The following is an 18,895-nucleotide window of genomic DNA, read 5'->3' as shown; positions in this document are numbered from 1 at the left end:
TTGACAACTTGTCACCCCTTCTCAAAAGCTACAATACCTTCTCTTACAATAAGATGAGTAAGGGTGATAATAATATGGTTCATTGTTTATCAAATGGGATAAGCGCCCAATTTTGGTAATCTCCAAATTGGTAAGTAACGACTGATGGACAAAGAAGAATCAGTAATTGTAATATCAACAGTGAAGGTTTGATAGAACGTCGTCGTAAAGTTGAAGCACTCACCCAATTAATAATGCCAAATTAGGTGGTATATGGATCGGTCCCAGATGAAGACGAGGACGAGGACCCGGGAGAGAACTTGGTACGGTCACTCTTGAATGATGCAGCTCGCAGCCGGTTTCGACCTACTAGATACAGACCGACTAATTCGTTTTCAGGAACAAGCCATCCAGAGAAGTCGCCCGCCAACATTTCGAACGATCGACGGCGGAAGAAATGAAGATGGTACTGCAGCACATGCTGCCACTGATAGGTGCGGCTTAGTTTCGAGAGGTGAAGGCAATAACCAGTAAATGCTTTTTGCACCGATAGCACGGCGTTAGCGTCTCCACCCGTGGCAGCATAGGATCCCAGGATTTGAAAATATACACACAATGGCTCCAACACTGACAAAAAATCGGGGTAATCGTCGAGAGATCCGGCGCGGGGAGCAGAAGGGTCTGTGACGGAATTCAACTGATACAAGTTTAGAGGAATGAATTCGTGACGGGCGATTGCGAGGATCATAGAATGAGATACGCAGGGAAAAATATCGAGGATAGACTCAATCCATGGCTCCCGCCACTGCGTGTTGGATCTAACAAAAGGAGGACCCAGGATAGGAGGGTACGTAGCGGGTGAAGATCCACCACCACTTTCGTTTGCTCGGGGAAGGTTAAACATACCCCGAGAAATCAGCATTTCCAACTGCGAGTTTGTTAAATTGATTGTGATGCCACAGGCAGGCAGTCGCATCGAGAAATTAGGAGCTGCCCTGGTATCACCAGGAGAGGCCTCATTGGACATCTGGCGTAGGTGTCGAACCGGTTACAAGGAATGTTGTGGAACTTGGTTAGTGGCTTGCTTGGGTATGAATTGTTGATTCCAAATGAGCACCGGAAGGCGAAGAGGAAGGAGAAGATATCGAAAGAGTGGTAGGGGGTGGATATATAGCATACCAAACCAGACAAAGGCCGTTTCTCGAAACATTAAAGTTGACAAACGAGTCTGTTCGCTAGTTTTATAAGACACGTGCAGTGCGAATTAATGAGTGCATATGAATTGTTCATGTCGTCGTTCTGTGACGCCTGGACCATGGCGAACATCGTCATAGAGATATAATGAGTATATCGGTTTATTAGGGTATTGTGATCTAGGATCTATGACTAGTCAGTGGTCCGTTCATCTTGAGCGTCAACAACAAGCTACAAACGAATATCAAGAAGTAGAATCATTGCCAAGAACGCTCCTACTCACCTGTCTAAATACGTTTTGGTCCCAATGATGATGTACATAATGAATATCATCTCGTGGCATCCACCATTCCAGAATTAAGAAAAAAATGCAGTCAACAAGTAAAATAATTGTGTATATCAAGCCGGCGAATGGGCCAATATCCATAGTTCTAGGTAGACAACGATTAATCCATCGTTTTGGAAACGAAAGAAGTACATACCTATGAATGCGTTCCATCAAATCTATCTGCGGAGTTTTCAAAACGGTGTCGTAAACCTTTTCCGTGCGTTCAGCTACGTCTTCCCAGTTATAAAATTGTTTGATGCGTTCATGTGCCTGTATTGGGTCGTGGCGTCCATTCTGAATGATCTCGATGGCCTCCGAGATTGCTCTTATCACATCTGCATACCTTCAGAAAGTACTATTAAGGTAAACGATCATCGTACTCACCGTCTTCTTCCGGCGTTGCAAAACTAATCATATCTTCGGGTAATATTTCCGGAACTCCTCCTACTTTAGTGGAGACGACGTAAAGTCCGGCACAAGCAGCCTCCAAAATGGCAATGCCAAATGATTCGGTCAGGGACGTATTCATGAAGATTGAACCCCTAGAAAGAACCTGAAAAAGGTTTTCAGCAGCGAGCTGTTGTTCAAACACCCAGACTTACAGATAGAACATCTTTGTGTCGCACAGGACCTAAAAGCTCAATTCTGTCCTGGAGTCGATGTTTCTCCCGCATTTGAAGGATATCAATGAGCTTGGGACCATCACCACCTAAAGTAATAGAGATAAAGCAAAATTTCCGCCGCAAATCGGACCTCACACACCAACAACAAAATTGACATTGGGGAAGAGTTGGCAAATCTTGGGCGCTGTGGCTACGAATAGATCGACCCCTTTGCGGTAGGCGAGTCGCGACAAGACAACGATAGTAGCTAGATAGTTTGGTGTCAGCTTATTTGAGCCAAATTCTTGACTTGGACTGACGTACTGGTTTCATTGCGTTTCTGGATGGATGGTTGGAACTGTTGGGCCACTATGGAGTTGGGGATAACGTAGACACTTTTCCGCAGCTGAAGGACCTCCGGGTCTTCTGGATTCCTTTCAAATAACTGTCCCCGCAGAACCGTGTTCTCGCGTCTCCATAAAGTTTAGCTAAAATGAATGAATTTTTTTTTACTTGGTGGAAAACGTACCCAGTATGAGACACGCATATAACAGCATCCACGTTTTTCAAAGTTCCAACCATGAGCTTATTGGTTAATATGCTCGCCGCGTCATCAAACCCGAACAGACTGTGGTCTGTGAAGACTGTCCGTATACCCATGAGATGCGAATGAAGGATACCTTCGTGTCCGATGGAAGAAAGACTGGCATGTGCATGAATGAGATGGATATGTTCACGTAGGAGAATTGTGCGGAGATATGGAAGCGAGGTGAAGAAGTTGGGCAACGTGGCGGACGACGCAATAGGGAGGTGTGGGATGTAGTACACTTTCAGAGACGGAAGAAGCCAGCGGATTCCAACACGATCTGGTGCATGGCTATGTGTTATGACAATGACCTATTTGCATTCAAGACCAATATGCACATTAAAAGGCCATGTTCATTACTTTGTGTCCTCTACGAATGAGGTTCGCGCTGAGCATATAGATGTGGTTTTCGACTCCTCCGACGGCTGGATAGAAAAAATCAGATATCATCCTGCAGTATTCTCAATTAGGATCGTGTATAGAGTCAAAGGGGTCCTCACGCAATGGATATTGGCTCCATTTTTCGTCAAGGTACGAATAACACGACCGCTATCTGAACCCAACTCAGTGACCGGTTGCACGTTGAATTTGCACTGTGCAGCAGGTTCTTGGAAGGCGTCTCGGAGAAGAAAACTAGTTTTTGATCATCTCGTTCATATTGCAGCTAGGTTTTTCGAGAATCTTTATCCAAGTTGATAAAATTTGTGGTTAGGAGGGAGATCTTGAAGAATTGACAATGGCCATTGGCTACTGTTACCGGCCATGTTTGGCATTGTTATGTTGGTGGCTCTACCCCTATGGTGACATAGGGGTAGACGTAGAGGGCCCGTCCAGTTTTGTTCAATCTTTCAATATTTGTCTTTAATTCATTCAAGTTACCATCCTTGAACTTGATTTCACCGCATTTGACCTAGCCATCAGGTTGAGTTCTTCGACTAGGATAATAATAGTTTCAAGCAGAGTTCACGCCTAGGATTCTGCAAAACATAGCGTACCGCCGTACTCGTTCAGGCGCTTACACTTCATATTAAGCGGCCCTCACAATTTGGAGCAAGCCAACTCCTCTTTCGTACCAACTACTAACTGCACCCTCCACGTTCTCTGACTTTGCTTCCACACCTTCGTACAAAAGTTGAGCCATTCCAAGAAAGAATGTTCGATCATAGGCGCAACAGTTCAAAAAGAGTTTAACATGAACTTCCTTTCGGCTCAGCAAGCAGTCAGGCGAAGCTGTGTAATTTTGAACAACTGACTAATTGGCATTTACACGCGAATCTTCTGTTTATAGTTCCACGATACATATTGAATACATTTGAGAAGCCAAACCTACTAGATAAATCGTTATATTATATGACTTGCAGGAGATATGAAGGGTGATTCCGATACGAGGAATCCCATCCGCGCTGTATGAGTATAGTTAGTGAAGGACAAATTAAGATCCTGTAAAAAGAACCTACACGATGCTACTTCAATGCTCAAAATCCCACGAGCCACAAGGCTCACCAACTGACTTTGTAAAGACGACCTCACTTCGTCACCACTGCCGTCTTCGTCAAGAACATACACCCTGAATTTGCGTAAATAGGGACAGGATTTTGTTATCTCGGAATCCAAAGTGGACCAACCCGAGGTGTCAAACACAAGTCGTCCTTCTTGTAATTGACGCGCAAAGTCGAGCTTCAGAGAAATTTCATATAGATTTTCTGAGTTTAATTGAGATATGATTCTCAGAACCCAAGAGGAAAAGTTTGGGGGATGACGGTTTAATAGCACTTGCATCATTCCTAGACGGAGGCGCAAAACTCTCAAATTGCGGAGATTGTCAACCTGGATGGGATTTATATCAACTATATTTGACGGCCCTAGACGATGTGATGTAAGCAGAAGCAAAGGTAACAAGCCAAGGAGATAAAAACCTCCAAATACGGGACTAAAACAGAAGATTTCCAGAGAGGAGGCAGTAGCATCCAGCAGCATACGAACATTCCCGTGGTCATAGTACTCCATCGTCATTGTGACCGACAATTTCCGAACGTCTGAAATATCCAGAGATGATTCTTGGCTCGCGATCCATTGAGAGAAAAGGTTGAAGGTCGAGTCGGAGAGCATCAGCAAGAGAGATGTAAGACGAGGTAATTTACCGACATCCCGACTGCCATTCAGACCTGTGGCCTTTTTGAATGTGACTAGTCTGAGGGATAGGTTTTTTAGAGAGGGCGGCATGGAGAGCAAACGCAGAGGAACGTCAAGGATGCGGTAAAAAGATAGGCTGACTAAAGTAGGAGCTTGGAAGGCATCCTCTAGTGCATTCTGAACATCTGTGGACATTGCGTCCCATCCAAGCGAGGTCAGTGAGTTGCTTTGCACGGCAATGGCTCGTAGACCTTTCAGTAAAGGTAGACATGTGGGAAGAATGGTATCAAAGCGAAGATGGGTATATCCTCCGATCTTGTATCGGTCATCAACAATTGACAGATTTTGCACAAAGTCGCCTATGTAGGGTGAAGATATGAGAATTTCCATAAACCGTCTTGGGGAAGTTTGTATGACTCCATGGGAAGAAAAGGTGAGCACAACTGTGTTGAACAAGTACTTTCGGGATGTGTAGGCGAAGCGGTGGCAAGCCAGGGAGGTTGCTTTGAGTGATGGAATATCATGACTGAGATATTGGAGTATCTGTTCCTCCAGTTCGTGTGGCAATGAATATTGAAGCTCAGGTTGGTCCATCTATGATCATCGGTGGCTAAAACGAAAAAAGAGGTTTCATCAGGCTCGTACAACAGCCGTTTCTGACTTATAATATTTCGAGCTCCGCTGTCTCCCTCTTTTCAAAACAAAGACGTACCTGCCTTATCTAGAACCGAAAAGAGACAAGACTCAACCGCGGTGAGAAGGGCCTGCCTAAGGTTTCTTCACAATCGTCACAATTCCGACAATGTATTTTTCAAAAATTTTATTCAAGTAATCACTAAGATGCATGAATTGATTTTGTATTTGAAGAACCTCCAGAGTTCTAACGATTATAAAACAAAAACTTCAAAGGAATGCAAGCCACACTCATCGGAAATGAGAGAATAAGGAACGATATTGACGGGTGTTGAACCAAGTCTAAGAGTGCCTGTCCTCCCTGTCAGGACGGAGACGTGCTCGCATATGCTGCCGGCCAGGGGGTAGATTGTCGAAAGGGTCCACTTTCGACAACACACTGTCCATTGATCGTCCTGTCCCGTACGCGCAGCATTATGAAGGCACAATTTCAAATTTAAGTGTCCATGATTCCAGGGAAAGATAGTTAACTTTAAAGAAGGGAAAGAGAAGGGTGGCGGGCTCAACGCATCGTAAGTAAGACAAATGGATACCAATCCAAAGGCAGGAGTCAGGGACTCAGTACTCAGGGTTAAGGATTTCCTAGAAATTGGGGCCAAATAATCATCATCGAGATACGAGCGCTACGGCATTGATTAAATACATTTACCTACGTACACACATGATCACACCGAACAATTTTCAATACTTTTAGTAGTACGCGGTCCGTTAAAAACTACTCCTTCATACCTGCTCAGTGTTATGGTCGGGGTAACTCTTTAAACTTAGCGATGGAAACTTGAGCGAGAAATAGACAGCATCGCCGAGAACCGCAAAGCAAGTATCGGTCGCAGTGACTAACCACAAGCGTCCCTGCAGGCACTCTAAAAGTAAAAGCTGAAAAACGAGTCTTTGGCAGGTCGCGGAAAATTGCCATCAGCATCAAGGTCCGGTACACCAAACAGACTCCTTCCTCCCTTGTAGTGATGTCCCAAGTATACAATCCGCGTGGAAACGAGGGCTAGGAATTTAAATTTAGTGCCATACCTTTCATATGAAATAATTCGCGTACATATTGCTGCAGCCGCAATAAGCAGCCATATAAACAAGGGATTACTGGAATACTGCACATCCTCCGGTGTATGGTATTCCTGGTCAAATAAGAGACATCCAACCCAAAGCATGACTGCAAATCATCTATGCTCAGAGAATTATCACTGAAAAAAATCTGTGGGGATTTACCACCGAGAAACGCATTAAATCCACTGGCTATACAGATCATGCCTTCGGAGAGATATTGGTGGCCATTCAGCTGGAAAAAGAGCCTATCACATAACCGCAACAGAGAGCCGCGTTACTATAAGTAAAAGGGACAGTAGAGGGAGGCCTCCAATAGAACACTCACGAAGCAAAAGCGGGCACGAAGGTGACTGACGGAACAACAGCTGCATATACATTGACTTGAAATTCATTGCAGTGAGCATCTAGGTTAAGCAAAATAACTATATCAATTAAAAGCTCACAGTGCTTGACTGAACCTGAGAGGAGAAAGACAAGGACGTGTATAGGGTAGGTAGACATTTGCAACGAGAAAGCAATCCCTGTGTCCAGAATTACATATAAGAAACCCCATCACCTAAACAGAGCTAAAGAGGACTCACAGAAATAGCGAACACGTCGAGCCCAATTGGCACTCTCGACCTCCTCCGGAAGATCGCTTTCACAGATGGACTCGAAGTCCTGGTTCTTAATACCGAAGTAATCCATAATCTCCAAGTCGATATTGTCTGGGTATTTTTCAACGAGGTAATCAAGGGATACGGGAGTGACAGTCAACGGCTCCTTGGAATCTTTGAGATACATGTCGGAGTGTTCTGCCATTTCGTAGGAGCTGTAACTTGTACAGTACAGACGTATTTGACGAAACTGAAATTCGACGCTTAACGGCTGAGCAAAAAAAGAAAAAAAAGACTGCGAAGTACTGAGGCTATTTTCAAGTGTAAAGAGCGACGACAAGACAGGTGGGGTGGAGAACGGTGGAGAAAAAGAGGGAAAGGCAAACTCAGGGAAGCGAGCGTTTATGAGCGGACTGTATCATCACATAAACACTAGTCAGCAATCATGATGCTTTACGCCGCACAAGTGGTTCCTCTTCTCCGTAGTCATCGTGTCAGCGGCAGGTCCACAGCATTTTGGGATATTTTTGTATAAGCGCGTGTAAAGAAGATGATGGAACGCCTGTCAACGACCCCAATTATCGTAATTTCTGATCGTGCGATGAAAGCTTTATGGTCTTTCAGGCTTCTAACCAATCAAGAGTAGTGCGTTGGCAAATGATAGCGAATAGGGGTTAATTTGACTACAATGCAGCTGCGTACCCAGGAAGTTAGATTTGGAACCGCGGCGATTTGGTTCAAACAAACTTCATTTCGAAAGAGAATAGTCATCGTGAATGGTTTCGTTACGTTTCTATTAGCTTGAAATTATTAGTGTACATTTGTTGATAAGTTTGAATCCAGTTTCATGGGGTATCCGTATCCGCCAAAAGCCGAGTAGTCGCGTCCGTCTCCGCAGCAGCCAGCGAAGTCCTAGCTCCCAAATCCAATGGTCCAGCTGAAGCACTATTATTAGTATTAGGAAGGGCGATGGTTACAGACCCTGCAATGCGGGAATGCTTCAATGCCAGGAACGTCAATCGTGCAGCAACGCAAGCTAAACAATCAGAACGCCATAGCATCCACAGAGTCGGTCAGATAGTCAGCCGTGTTGCTTTAGCAAAAGGCAACGAGTAAAAAAGCGGTGCTTACACGAAGCTGCACACACAACTAGGAGTGTTAAAATTAGTGGCCGTAAAAATAGATGGCCGTCTGGGTTATGCGAAGCGCTAACGATGCACATGAAGGATATAGTTACTGTGGGGAAAAAAGAAGAAAGCGCATGTCAATCAGCATTGTATAATTTTAATACAGATGCTGTCATCAGTTGAAACCGCCGCCCGACTCACAAAGACAACACAGCATGCTAAATAGCGAGTAAAATATATGGATCAGAGCATTTCGTCTAATTTCTTGAAGGTCGTTGGTATCTGTATTATACTTTTTCAAACACCTGAAGATACAATTTGGTAATGAGAATAGCCCCGATTTGCAAAGAGACAAAAGGATAGTTACAGGACACCCCAGCACACGAGCCACATCATCGATTGTCCCGTCACCAGCACGAACCTTGTAGCTAGAGAGAGAGAAAACAACATTTCAGTCAATTCAGCCTTACACACTTCATCCCAAAGAAAGATGATCATACTTGCAGCAAAGTACGTCGACGAGTGAAACAGGATAATCTGTAGGAAGTATTGCAGACTCTGCGAAAAGAAAGCAGCCCCTATAATAGACCCACAACCCGAGTTTTAGCGCAAGCCACGGGTAACAAAACTTTTGATACAATTAAAACGCACAGTAATACCGCGAACGACGACACAGGAGCTTCTGCACCCGCAATGCACCGAGACCAAGTTCACCCGAAGCGCCACCGCAACAAGACGTATTATTGTAATAAGTCGTCGATGGCAGCTGGTAGTACTCCCGCCCCTGTGCCCAATACGTCGACACGGTCTTGCAGACCTCAGATACACGCTCCGTAGCACTGGTAGACATCCCTTGGGTTATTCCGTTTGCACAGTGACGTGGACGTGGTGGGGTCAAAGATTCTTCGAAGGTGTGTGCGCGTTCGCGTAGAATAGAAGAAGGAACAGGGACCACTATGTAATTGCCAGCGGGTTATGAATCGAATCGAATCCACAAATTGACGCGCGAATGTCGGCGATAGGCGATGCAAGGTGACACTGAGCGGTGGCCGATGGGAGTCTTGGGAGATGGGCGACGAACGAGTGCAGTGAATTAGGAGCACCCAGCTACATGCGACTGATGGACATCTGCAAGACGCCGTGCTTTATATAAGTATCATGCTGCCTGGAAAAAAAAGCGGCCTATAAATACCGACAGGGGAGAGGGGGAAAGGGGGTTAGTGGAGATGATAGAATCATAGTATAGATATAGATCAATACAATTTTATAATTTACATACATTCAAGCAAAAGTGCAGTTAGGCACCGCCGCTAACGTTGTAAAATAGAAACGTTAGGTTCTCTTCAGGAGTTCTGATTGGCGTGTGTCCTGTAGGCTGTTGGCGACCTCAATGAGAGTGCCTCTTAACATTACAAGTAAAGCACAAATCCACACCTTCAACGAAAATGCAGACCCATATCGTAGGAACAGCCATCTCCCGACTCCCCTCGTCCTCGTCGAAGGCGCCCCGATTCCCGAAAGAAAAAAAATTAAAGATCAAAAAATCATCTCGTGGCCCCGCGTCACCAGTCGGTTACCGAACCAGGTAAGTAGACTTGGCACAATCGCAATCGCATGGGGGGCCCGCTACGTACAGAGTATCATGTGCGTCCCGAGTCCAACTGCTCCTAGTTCTACGACAGCCTGTGCCCGCAGCAGCGCAGCCTAGTACAACATTCATCCATTCCTTATCTCTCGGTTAGGCTATGGCTAAGTTTCGAGAAGCGAAGGGGCGTACCGAGACACCCATGAACCAGCAAGTGGTAGAAGGTTGTGGTGCTCTCCTACATAGCAGCTCTGCGTATCTTCTATAAACAAAGCTCGAAACGCCTCAAACACGATTGGTGAAATAAAGTCTAATGCGAAGAATTGTCGGAAAAAGGTCTGTCTCCGGAGTTCTAATCAGAAATCGGATAAGATAAGATAAGATCACACCTCAATTTTCTTACAACGCATTCACAGCACAAAATTGTAAAATGTGAAAGGCGCAAATTGTGGGAGATTATGAAAAGATCTGGGAATGTGCCGAAAATGTGACTGCCGAAAATGTAAAAACGTTGCATTCTACGAGATTTTGACAGATTTTGGAAGCCGAGAATGTGACGAAAATTCATTCAAAATGTCCTGCTCTGGAAAACAACTTAGTGAATTTTTCAATCAAGGGTATCACGTGCTTCTGCCGCTCGATTTAGCACGGAGCCTGAATCACCAGGTCTTGCGCTGTTCCTTCTCTTTCGCCTTTGTTGCATCCATCACCTACTCGTCCTTGCCACTTACTCGCCATTGTTACCTACTCGCCATTGCCACACTACTCGCCATTATCACCTACTCGCCATTGCCACTAACTTGCCATTGTCACCTACTCGCCATTACACCTACTCGTGACACATTATATCTCCCCGCCAATCACTCATCATTTCTTTCGACTCGGCGAGCGAACCGGAGATATGCTGTGATCTCAAGAAGTAGGGAAAAAATTAGCGGGTAGTAGGCGGGCACTATTAGTATAAGCTGGTGCGTATTAACTTCAATGAATCTGTATGACCGCCGCCTTGCAGACCAACCCCTAACCTAACCGACTTTAACACTATCACAAGCATAAGGTGTGTTAAAGAATCTTACCAAGTAATTTAACACTCATGTATAAAGCAAGGTGGAATTGGGTTGGACATTCTAACGGCGGGGTGTTTATCGGTTCACGGTCGTGAAGCCTTTAGACGGTACTGCCAATGCGGGCAGTTCGCATACATTGTACTCTTTCTCTCTAGATTATTACTTGTATATGTCTTTACCACTATAATTTTTTATAAAACCTGTTGTATTCTACTGGACAAAACCGTAGTATTCTGCTCGAAGGGACCCCAAGGAATGTATATCCCGCTACTGCCAGTGGACCCTGACTGTACCCTCGATTTATTTTTACCTCAAGTAAATTGTTCCGACCAAAACTACATACATTCTGAGTATATTCCGAGTACATTCTGAGCACATTGCCGTCTAAATTGAGGAAAGGTCCTACAATGTCTAAACGTGCACATTTCAAGTACATTCCCGTCATATTGCCAGGGATTGTGACAATACGACGGGAATATGCCGGTCGTCACATTTTACAATTTTGTGCTGTGATTTTTTTTTTCCAAGACGAAATGTGTAACCTACAAAGCAAAGCTAAACTACACATTCCAAAATAAAAAAGAACAATGAGAAAAAGAGAGATACTTACACCAATCAAAACATCAAAAAACGTGTCATAAAAATCATTCGTAACAGTAATAATAACATACGTGCGTGCGTCACAAGGCTAGATCCGCAGAATAAATACTATGGTTAACTTGAAAGGTCATCAATCATCAAAAAGGAGAGTAGAGTGAAGCGTAGCACGAAAAGATAACAAAAAAGAGTCGAGAGGGGGTTTAAACCAAGCCGTGATGGTGGCTTTAGAAAAAAAAATAAAACGACTCGATAAATGAGACAAAGAGAAAAAAAAAGGCAAGGGCACGCAGGCCAGGGATAGCAGACAAACGTAGCCCATAAATATAGGGAAAAAAAGACGCAGAGGAGTTACATCATCAGCACAACATACAATTTCTAATTATACTATACGTAGCGGAAGGAAACTGCGTCAGACGAGGGCTGACGTGGCATTAAACATGAAGCAATGGAGGGGATACAGTACTTGACCAGGCAAGCCTGGCTGGAGGAGGGTCGGGTGATACAAATGAACGACGACTAGCCGCATTTTAAATACAGAGGTCCTAACAAAGTCAGTCAATACAGACTTGAACGCAACGCGCTGCCGCGCGACTCGATAGGCGATTGAGGAAGCTCTGTGCGGAGGGACGACACCGCCATACTCGCGAGAAGATTGATCGAGTCGTTGTTGGAACTAAATGCAATGTTTGACGTCGGGTAAGGTGTGGAGTAGGTTGTCCTTGGGAATGCGTTGTAGATCGTGCGAGGTTCAGCGGGCGCTATCGGCGATTCCGGTTCCTCGACGGGCGAATACGAGCGCTGGTGGTGATGACGAGGATGGGGCGAAGAGGTGGATGTGGACGCGTGTCGGTGCACGGGGGCAGTGGGGGGAGGTTGAGCAACAGGTTCCTTGGGCGCTGGGTCCCTATGAACCTTGAGATGCTGTAACAAATTATCGTGTCGGTTGAAATACTTTTGGCACAGAGGGAATGTGCATTTGAATGCTGTAATAATGGCAGACAGGGGCGTTAGAAAGGAGATGAATAATAAAGCAAAATAAAACAACATACGTTTCTCGTGGGTGTGAATGGAGCGAATGTGCCGTTTAAGGTGCTCACCCCGGTGAAAACATTTCCCACACCCATCGACAGTGCAAACATAAAGCCTATCGTCCTTCTTCTCCGGATCAGTATTGCCTGAATCCTGGGTGGGGACACGCCGGCCACGGCTCTTTTTCGTAAGATTGGGAATAGGAGTGGGAAGAGATGCCCGAGAGCGGGGCAAACGACAGTCGGCTTGGTCCTCAGACGTGGACGGTGTATGATAGAAGGTGATCTGATTCGCGCCAGAAGCCTGAGGCGCGCTAGCGGTCGACGCGGGCAGTGAAACCTCTCGCGTAGAGGGCGGCTGGGGACTTGACACGGACGCAGAGTCCTGTGGTTGCGGTTCGACTCTGTCCTCCGCCGGCGCCGATGCGGTCTTCTGCCTTTTGCGCGACACAGAGGCACGCTTTTTCGGCTGTTCAGCTACAGCGTCTGAGTCATCGCGCGACCGGCGCTTAGGCACGGTACCGGTCTGAGAGCGTGTGAGTGGGCGGCGTGGGGGAGAAGGGTCGTCCTTTGATGCAGCAGAACTGTCTTTGGTGTCGCCAGGGGAAGACGGCTCTGCCTCCTTTTCGAAGGTGCCCTGGGGTCAGCGAGAGGCACTTGCGGGTCAACGTTGAAAAAAGACACACCTTTGTGGCCTCTACCGCCTCTGCTGTCTGTTCCGCGTCCTGAGCGGGCTGGGCAGCCACATCGACCTTGGGCTCCTGAGTGTCGGCCATGAAGAAATTCTAGCTGGCAATTTTCCGAACAATGAACAATAGCTTCCCTATAGCGACAGGTGGGTCTACGTGTACCGTGGGCGGCGAGATAGACGCAGAAAAGACGTACTGTGTATGTGCAGAGGGCCTTGGGAGGGAGAGAGGATGTGGAGAGAGGACAGGGCGATAGGGGTCGCAAGGCTGTGAAGGGTGTTCAAGACAGAAGAGATGCAAGCCCCTGAATTCAGAAGGCTGTCTACTTTTTTTTTGTGGACGGACACGTGCACTGCTTATGTAATTTTATCCGTTCAACGACGCCTGCCGCCCGCACGATCGCCATTCCGACCCGCGACTGCCGTGCTTGAGTTCTACCGTCGTCGCCGAGCTTCCCTCCGCCCGCTTCAACAATAACATGATACAGACAGGCCTCATCCAGAATGTCCATGGCGATCTCGTTACTGACGCGTGCTACGACTTTTACGGCCTCCGTCTAGCCACATGTAGTTTGGACCAACGGTGAGTCGCACTCCACCCCATCGCGGGCGTCAACTCTTACAAGATCAGCATAAAAGTCTGGCAGCTCGATGAGAACAACACATGGAACGTGGAAGACGACTGGAAAGTACGTTGGCGCATATAATCCTCCAAACATGTATTGAATAACGCGACCAGGCTCATGACGCCGCTGTTTCGAAACTCAGCTGGGCACATCCAGAGTTTGGCTCTATCATCGCCTCTGCCTCGTTCGACCGCACCGTGAAAATATGGGAGCAGTCCACCGCACAAGCCGACGCGCAGCAGTCTAACAACGTCAACGGCTCCGCGCAGATCCACGTCCCCATAACCTCACGCTGGATAGAGCGCGCTGTGCTCTCAGACGCCAAAGGCACCGTCCGCGCCGTCGAATTCGTGCCTCACCACTTTGGACTGAAACTCGTAAGCGCGTTTTTCACTCTTTTTGCTTTCCAACACGTAATTTGACTGTTTGGTTCCAGGCTACAATATCCACAGACAACATGCTCCGTATCTACGAATGCGTCGAGCAGCCCTCGCTCGTCTCATGGCAACTTACCGAGGAACTGGATGTATTGAGTATAGCAGCCGGGCCTTCTCCTGGATACCTCTCGCGCGCACATACAATGGCGCTAGCAACCCCCACCCAAACAAGCGCCACCCTGGAAGGTGCCTCCGCAACCCTTGTCGCCCAAGCCCTTCAGCAGTCACAAAACGCCGCCGCGGGGACTCCCAACTCGCAGGCCAGGGCAGGCCTTGGCAACCGTGAAGCCGACGGCGGTTGGTGTCTCTCGTGGTGTAAAGACAAATACTGGGGCGAAGTGATCGCCGCAGGGTGCGGTACGACAGGCGTCATCAAAGTACGTGCCTAAACCGCAAATGCAAATGCAAATGCAAAACGCTTTGCATCTACATCTACCATCTACAAGTCATCGCTGATCTTTCTCGATAATTTCCCTAGATCATCCAAATCAACGCACGTAGATCCTCTACCCTCCTCACCCTCTCCTCCTCTCCTACCACCGACGCCTCCACCTCTTCATCCACACACGTAGGCACAACGGATCCTACAGACTCGCGTACCTCCTCCAGCTCTGCAAGCACATACGCTATAACCTCAGTCGCCTGGGCACCCTCCTGCGGCCGCTCATACCACCTCGTCGCAACCGGCGGCCGCGACGGCCACGTCAGAATCTGGAAGGTCAAACCAGGCTCGGAGGACATCGATACTGAAAATGTGGCCATGGGTATGAGCACGGGCGAGAGCGAGAGCGACGATTCGAAATGGACGGCTGTTGCTGTGGCGGATTTCGATCAGCACAAGTGCGTTTCCATTTCCATTCTTTTTGATAGTTGCGTCTAATCCTGCTTTCCAATAGATCAGCCGTGGGCAGAGTAGAATGGAATATAACCGGGTACGCTAATTAGCCTTAACATTTTCTTATCCCGCAACTCATAACTGCTACGCATACAGAACTATCCTATCTTCCGCTGGAAACGACGGCCGCATCCGCCTATGGAAAGCAACATCTGGCAACGTGTGGAGACCAGCCGGCAGTGTAGGCGTAGAACAGACCGAAGAGCCAACACAGCCGAACAGCAAGGATGTCGATATGGATGCGTGATTTTTTCTGTTGTTGTTGTTGTTGTTGTTGTTGTTGTTTTTATATCATTTCATTTTTGACGATGCTATTGCTGTTGATGATGTTTTTCATGGTTTGATCTGTGTGTATTTTTATCTTTAGCTGTTCACATTCCCAATGGCACTTTTTTTGGGAGTACAATTATTGAAGATCTGTGAAGATCTGAGATGATATGATCTGGCTGGACTGCATCATCAAATGGTACGCTGTTAAAATGGGCGCTTTTCTTTCTTTTCTCGTCTCTTCTTCTCCTTTCTTTTATGTCTCAAGTAATGGCTATCGTTGAAAGCTCACCTCTTGGTCATAAATCAGCGCCTGTTGATACGCTTCAGTACCTTGAGGCTTTCAGAAGAACTATGGCCGACCCCAGCGTTACGACATGACCCAAACCTTCTTGCAAATTCCTGTTTTTTGACACGGTACACGTCGTATGCATGCCCAAATTCGCGCCCGCGCCTGCTACACCTCTCGCGACACGGAGTGTACTCTCTACGTGACGTGAGAGGCGGACCGCGTCATTCGACGATCCTCCAATTTAATCATTCACATTGTGGGCCCCTGGGCGTTGTGTCCGTGATCGCCACTTTACACTAATAGACAAGACATACCGTTATACATATCGCATCGTAAACCGATCTGCACTGCGGAGATAATGGAGTGTAAAAGTCGAATTGTTTGCCCATTATCCATCGTTGACCAGATCAGTCCTAGTCACCCCGTACTTCAAACACCAACCAATCAATCCACTATTCAACGATAATCATATCCCGCAAATTCCAATTAAGACTCGAATATAGCGATACAAAAAGACAAGGGTGATTTATTTCATCAAAATCAATACATGGGTTGCGATGAGGGAGGTAGTACTAAGTATTAAAATATACTTGAACAGCTCTATGTGTGAGTGACGATGTTATTACAGAAATATAAGGTGTCGAATCGATTCGATGCAAAGCAGGAGCAGGAGCAGGCGAGTGAGCAGGAGAATAAACAGGAGTCAGGAGCAAGGATATTGGGATGGAACCAACAACAAAATAGATGATTATGGGTGATGATTGCGTAGACAGATCGAGCGAATATCGCCCGTTGTCGCAATGGATGGGTGGTGGATGAATATGATAAATCTATGAGGGTGCAAAAAGAAACAAAACAACCTGATGGATTATAGCATATATGCATCGCGAGAAGCAAGAAAAGAAAGTTCGAGTTCGACTTTCGCTGGCGTTACTGGACAGGGGTAATATGATAAATATGGCTCCGCGAGGGTCGTTGGTTGGGGTGGACAGTCTCGTGCATTACAAGAGTGTCCTTGGTATTTTTTGTGTATATGCGTTTAAGTTTATGATGTGGTGGTGGTCGTGCGGTATATGCGTCGATAGAAGATGATTATATTGAGAATGGATATGAAAGCGGAAGGAAGAGCTGGTGGCGGTGGTGGTGGTGCGGCTCGAAGTGAGTGATTTACCACCAGTCTCCCTGTGCCTTCATCGCATCGGCAACTTTGATGAAGCCAGCGACGTTAGCTCCAGAGAGCAAGCTGGGGAGAACACCGTCGGCGAGTTCTTCACCTGACCACTTGGATCCGGCGCTCAAGCAAATCTGAAAGATAATAGCAAGGTAAGAATCTCTGATCGCTTTAATAAAATGGAGGAAGACGTACGCCGAAGCACTCAGCCATGATGTTCTTCAACTTAGCGTCAACCTCCTCGGTAGACCATGCAAGGCGCTGGCTGTTCTGAGCCATCTCGAGACCAGAAACGGCAACACCACCGCAGTTGGAAGCCTCTATAAATTTTTTAAAAAAGAGAAAAAACGATGAGGTTATAAATGCAAACAGGGGTTAAAATGATACGTACTTCCAGGAGCGTACCAGACACCACCGGGGCCGGACCTGCGGGAGGCTTCGAAGATGTCGATGGCCTCGGTTGTGCAGCCCATATTAGAGCCTTCAGCGACGATGCGGACGCCAGCCTTGACGAGGGCCTCGGCTTCTTCGCCAGAGACTTCGTTCTGCGTGGCGCCTGGGAGGGCGATGTGGACGGTGGGGAGGAGAGTCCAGGGGCGGGCACCTGAGTCGATCTCAGCACAGTGTCAATGGAAAAAATATAGGAAAAGCGTACCAGCGTGGTAAGTGTAACCCTCTTCGTTGGCCAAGGTCTCGAGGCTTCCGCCCTTCAATTTGAGCTCGGCAATGCGTTGGATGAATTCCTTGGTGTATCCCTTCTCGGAGATGAGGGATCCCTTGGAATCGGAGAGCGAAAGAACGGTGGCGCCAAGCTCGATGACCTTCAGGGCAGTGAACTGGGATACATTTCCTGACCCAGAGATGGCGACGAGAGTAGAGGGCTTGTCGAGGCTGTATTCTGGGCAAGCCTTGGCAATCATCTGATAGATGAAAAGTTTTTTAGTTTTTTTTTTTCTGAAAAGAAGTGCAAATTCACGTACGTGCTCGACGTAGTAAATCAAACCGTAGCCAGTGGCCTCAGGACGAATGAAGCTTCCTCCCCAGGTCAAACCCTTGCCGGTAAGCATACCAGTAAATTCGTTCCTGAGCCTCTTGTAGGCACCGAAGAGGAACCCGATTTCGCGGGCACCGGTTCCAATGTCTCCAGCTGAAAAAAATGAAAGTTTGTAAGTACAAGTAAGGGGCCCAAAAAAAATTAGGTTACACACCAGGGACATCTGTGTCTGCACCAATGTGACGGAAGAGTTCACCCATGAAGGCGTAGCAGAAGCGTCTGATCTCGTTGTCAGACTTGCCCTTGGGGTCGAAGTCAGATCCACCCTTTCCTCCTCCCATGCTGAGACCAGTGAGGGCATTCTTGAAGGTCTGTTCGAACCCGAGGAACTTGAGAATAGACAAGTTTACGGAAGGGTGAAGGCGGAGACCGCCTTTGTAGGGTCCGAGTGCAGAGTTGTACTGTCATCGCGTCTTGTTGAGCATTGAAACTTTTTCGAGTAGATGTGAACGTCCTGCTCACCTGGACACGGAAGCCACGGTTGACCTGGGGGACACCATTGTCGTCTTCCCAAACAACACGGAAGTTGAGAACTCGCTCGGGGACCTGGACGATCTCAAGAGCCTTCTTGTACTGGGGGTTGGCATCCAAGAAAGGTTGCAAGCTGGTGGTGAGCTCGTCCAACGCCTGCCAAGGATGTTAAGAACGATGACAAGACAAACGACGAGGCATTGTCTACCTGCTCGAATTCGGGTTCAACTGGGAGGACCATTGTGAGATGCGAGTTGGCTGTTTGAGATGGTAGAAGTAAAGAGAAGAGAACTGAGCGAACAAGACTACACCCGCGATCCTTTTCTTCAAAATCCTTATCTCTATTTTGTTATGGTTAATAGATAACGAGCGCGATAAATTGCATCGGCTCCATTTCGGGGTGAATATACAACCCCC

At 47.0% G+C, this 18,895-nt stretch overlaps 8 protein-coding genes across 8 annotated transcripts; 1 reads left to right on the top strand and 7 right to left on the bottom strand.

Moving 5' to 3' along the window:
* Positions 1-241: 241 nt before the first annotated feature.
* Positions 242-1,006, bottom strand: JR316_0009666 (uncharacterized protein; the record flags this gene model as incomplete). The annotated part of the gene is made up of 1 exon (XM_047895359.1): positions 242-1,006. One exon carries the CDS (start codon positions 1,004-1,006, stop codon positions 242-244), a length of 765 nt encoding a protein of 254 aa, XP_047745078.1.
* Positions 1,007-1,365: 359 nt separating this feature from the next.
* Positions 1,366-3,085, bottom strand: JR316_0009665 (Phosphatidylinositol N-acetylglucosaminyltransferase gpi3 subunit; the record flags this gene model as incomplete). The annotated part of the gene is made up of 9 exons (XM_047895358.1): positions 1,366-1,404; positions 1,457-1,604; positions 1,656-1,836; positions 1,886-2,054; positions 2,104-2,210; positions 2,264-2,371; positions 2,428-2,576; positions 2,633-3,000; positions 3,050-3,085. The coding sequence occupies 9 exons, from the start codon at positions 3,083-3,085 to the stop codon at positions 1,366-1,368; spliced, it is 1,305 nt and encodes a 434-aa protein (XP_047745077.1).
* A 950-nt stretch (positions 3,086-4,035) lies between these two features.
* On the bottom strand, positions 4,036-5,416 carry JR316_0009664 (uncharacterized protein; the record flags this gene model as incomplete). The annotated part of the gene is made up of 2 exons (XM_047895357.1): positions 4,036-4,092; positions 4,157-5,416. 2 exons carry the CDS (start codon positions 5,414-5,416, stop codon positions 4,036-4,038), a joined length of 1,317 nt encoding a protein of 438 aa, XP_047745076.1.
* Positions 5,417-7,107: 1,691 nt separating this feature from the next.
* JR316_0009663 (uncharacterized protein) lies at positions 7,108-7,375 on the bottom strand (the record flags this gene model as incomplete). The annotated part of the gene is made up of 2 exons (XM_047895356.1): positions 7,108-7,130; positions 7,156-7,375. 2 exons carry the CDS (start codon positions 7,373-7,375, stop codon positions 7,108-7,110), a joined length of 243 nt encoding a protein of 80 aa, XP_047745075.1.
* Positions 7,376-8,015: 640 nt separating this feature from the next.
* On the bottom strand, positions 8,016-9,147 carry JR316_0009662 (uncharacterized protein; the record flags this gene model as incomplete). Its single annotated transcript, XM_047895355.1, has 5 exons — positions 8,016-8,206; positions 8,302-8,319; positions 8,719-8,725; positions 8,772-8,875; positions 8,949-9,147. 5 exons carry the CDS (start codon positions 9,145-9,147, stop codon positions 8,016-8,018), a joined length of 519 nt encoding a protein of 172 aa, XP_047745074.1.
* Positions 9,148-12,104: 2,957 nt separating this feature from the next.
* On the bottom strand, positions 12,105-13,353 carry JR316_0009661 (uncharacterized protein; the record flags this gene model as incomplete). Its single annotated transcript, XM_047895354.1, has 3 exons — positions 12,105-12,532; positions 12,599-13,214; positions 13,264-13,353. 3 exons carry the CDS (start codon positions 13,351-13,353, stop codon positions 12,105-12,107), a joined length of 1,134 nt encoding a protein of 377 aa, XP_047745073.1.
* A 391-nt stretch (positions 13,354-13,744) lies between these two features.
* Positions 13,745-15,470, top strand: JR316_0009660 (Nucleoporin SEH1; the record flags this gene model as incomplete). The annotated part of the gene is made up of 7 exons (XM_047895353.1): positions 13,745-13,848; positions 13,897-13,954; positions 14,005-14,268; positions 14,328-14,705; positions 14,807-15,168; positions 15,225-15,260; positions 15,320-15,470. The coding sequence occupies 7 exons, from the start codon at positions 13,745-13,747 to the stop codon at positions 15,468-15,470; spliced, it is 1,353 nt and encodes a 450-aa protein (XP_047745072.1).
* Positions 15,471-16,949: 1,479 nt separating this feature from the next.
* JR316_0009659 (NADP-specific glutamate dehydrogenase) lies at positions 16,950-18,719 on the bottom strand (the record flags this gene model as incomplete). Its single annotated transcript, XM_047895352.1, has 8 exons — positions 16,950-17,087; positions 17,149-17,273; positions 17,345-17,557; positions 17,609-17,873; positions 17,934-18,100; positions 18,162-18,408; positions 18,470-18,634; positions 18,687-18,719. 8 exons carry the CDS (start codon positions 18,717-18,719, stop codon positions 16,950-16,952), a joined length of 1,353 nt encoding a protein of 450 aa, XP_047745071.1.
* Positions 18,720-18,895: the final 176 nt, after the last annotated feature.

Source organism: Psilocybe cubensis, chromosome 9 (assembly GCF_017499595.1).
Source record: "Psilocybe cubensis strain MGC-MH-2018 chromosome 9, whole genome shotgun sequence".
NCBI lineage: Eukaryota > Fungi > Basidiomycota > Agaricomycetes > Agaricales > Agrocybaceae > Psilocybe > Psilocybe cubensis.
This window is presented reverse-complemented; position numbering and strand designations above follow the sequence as displayed.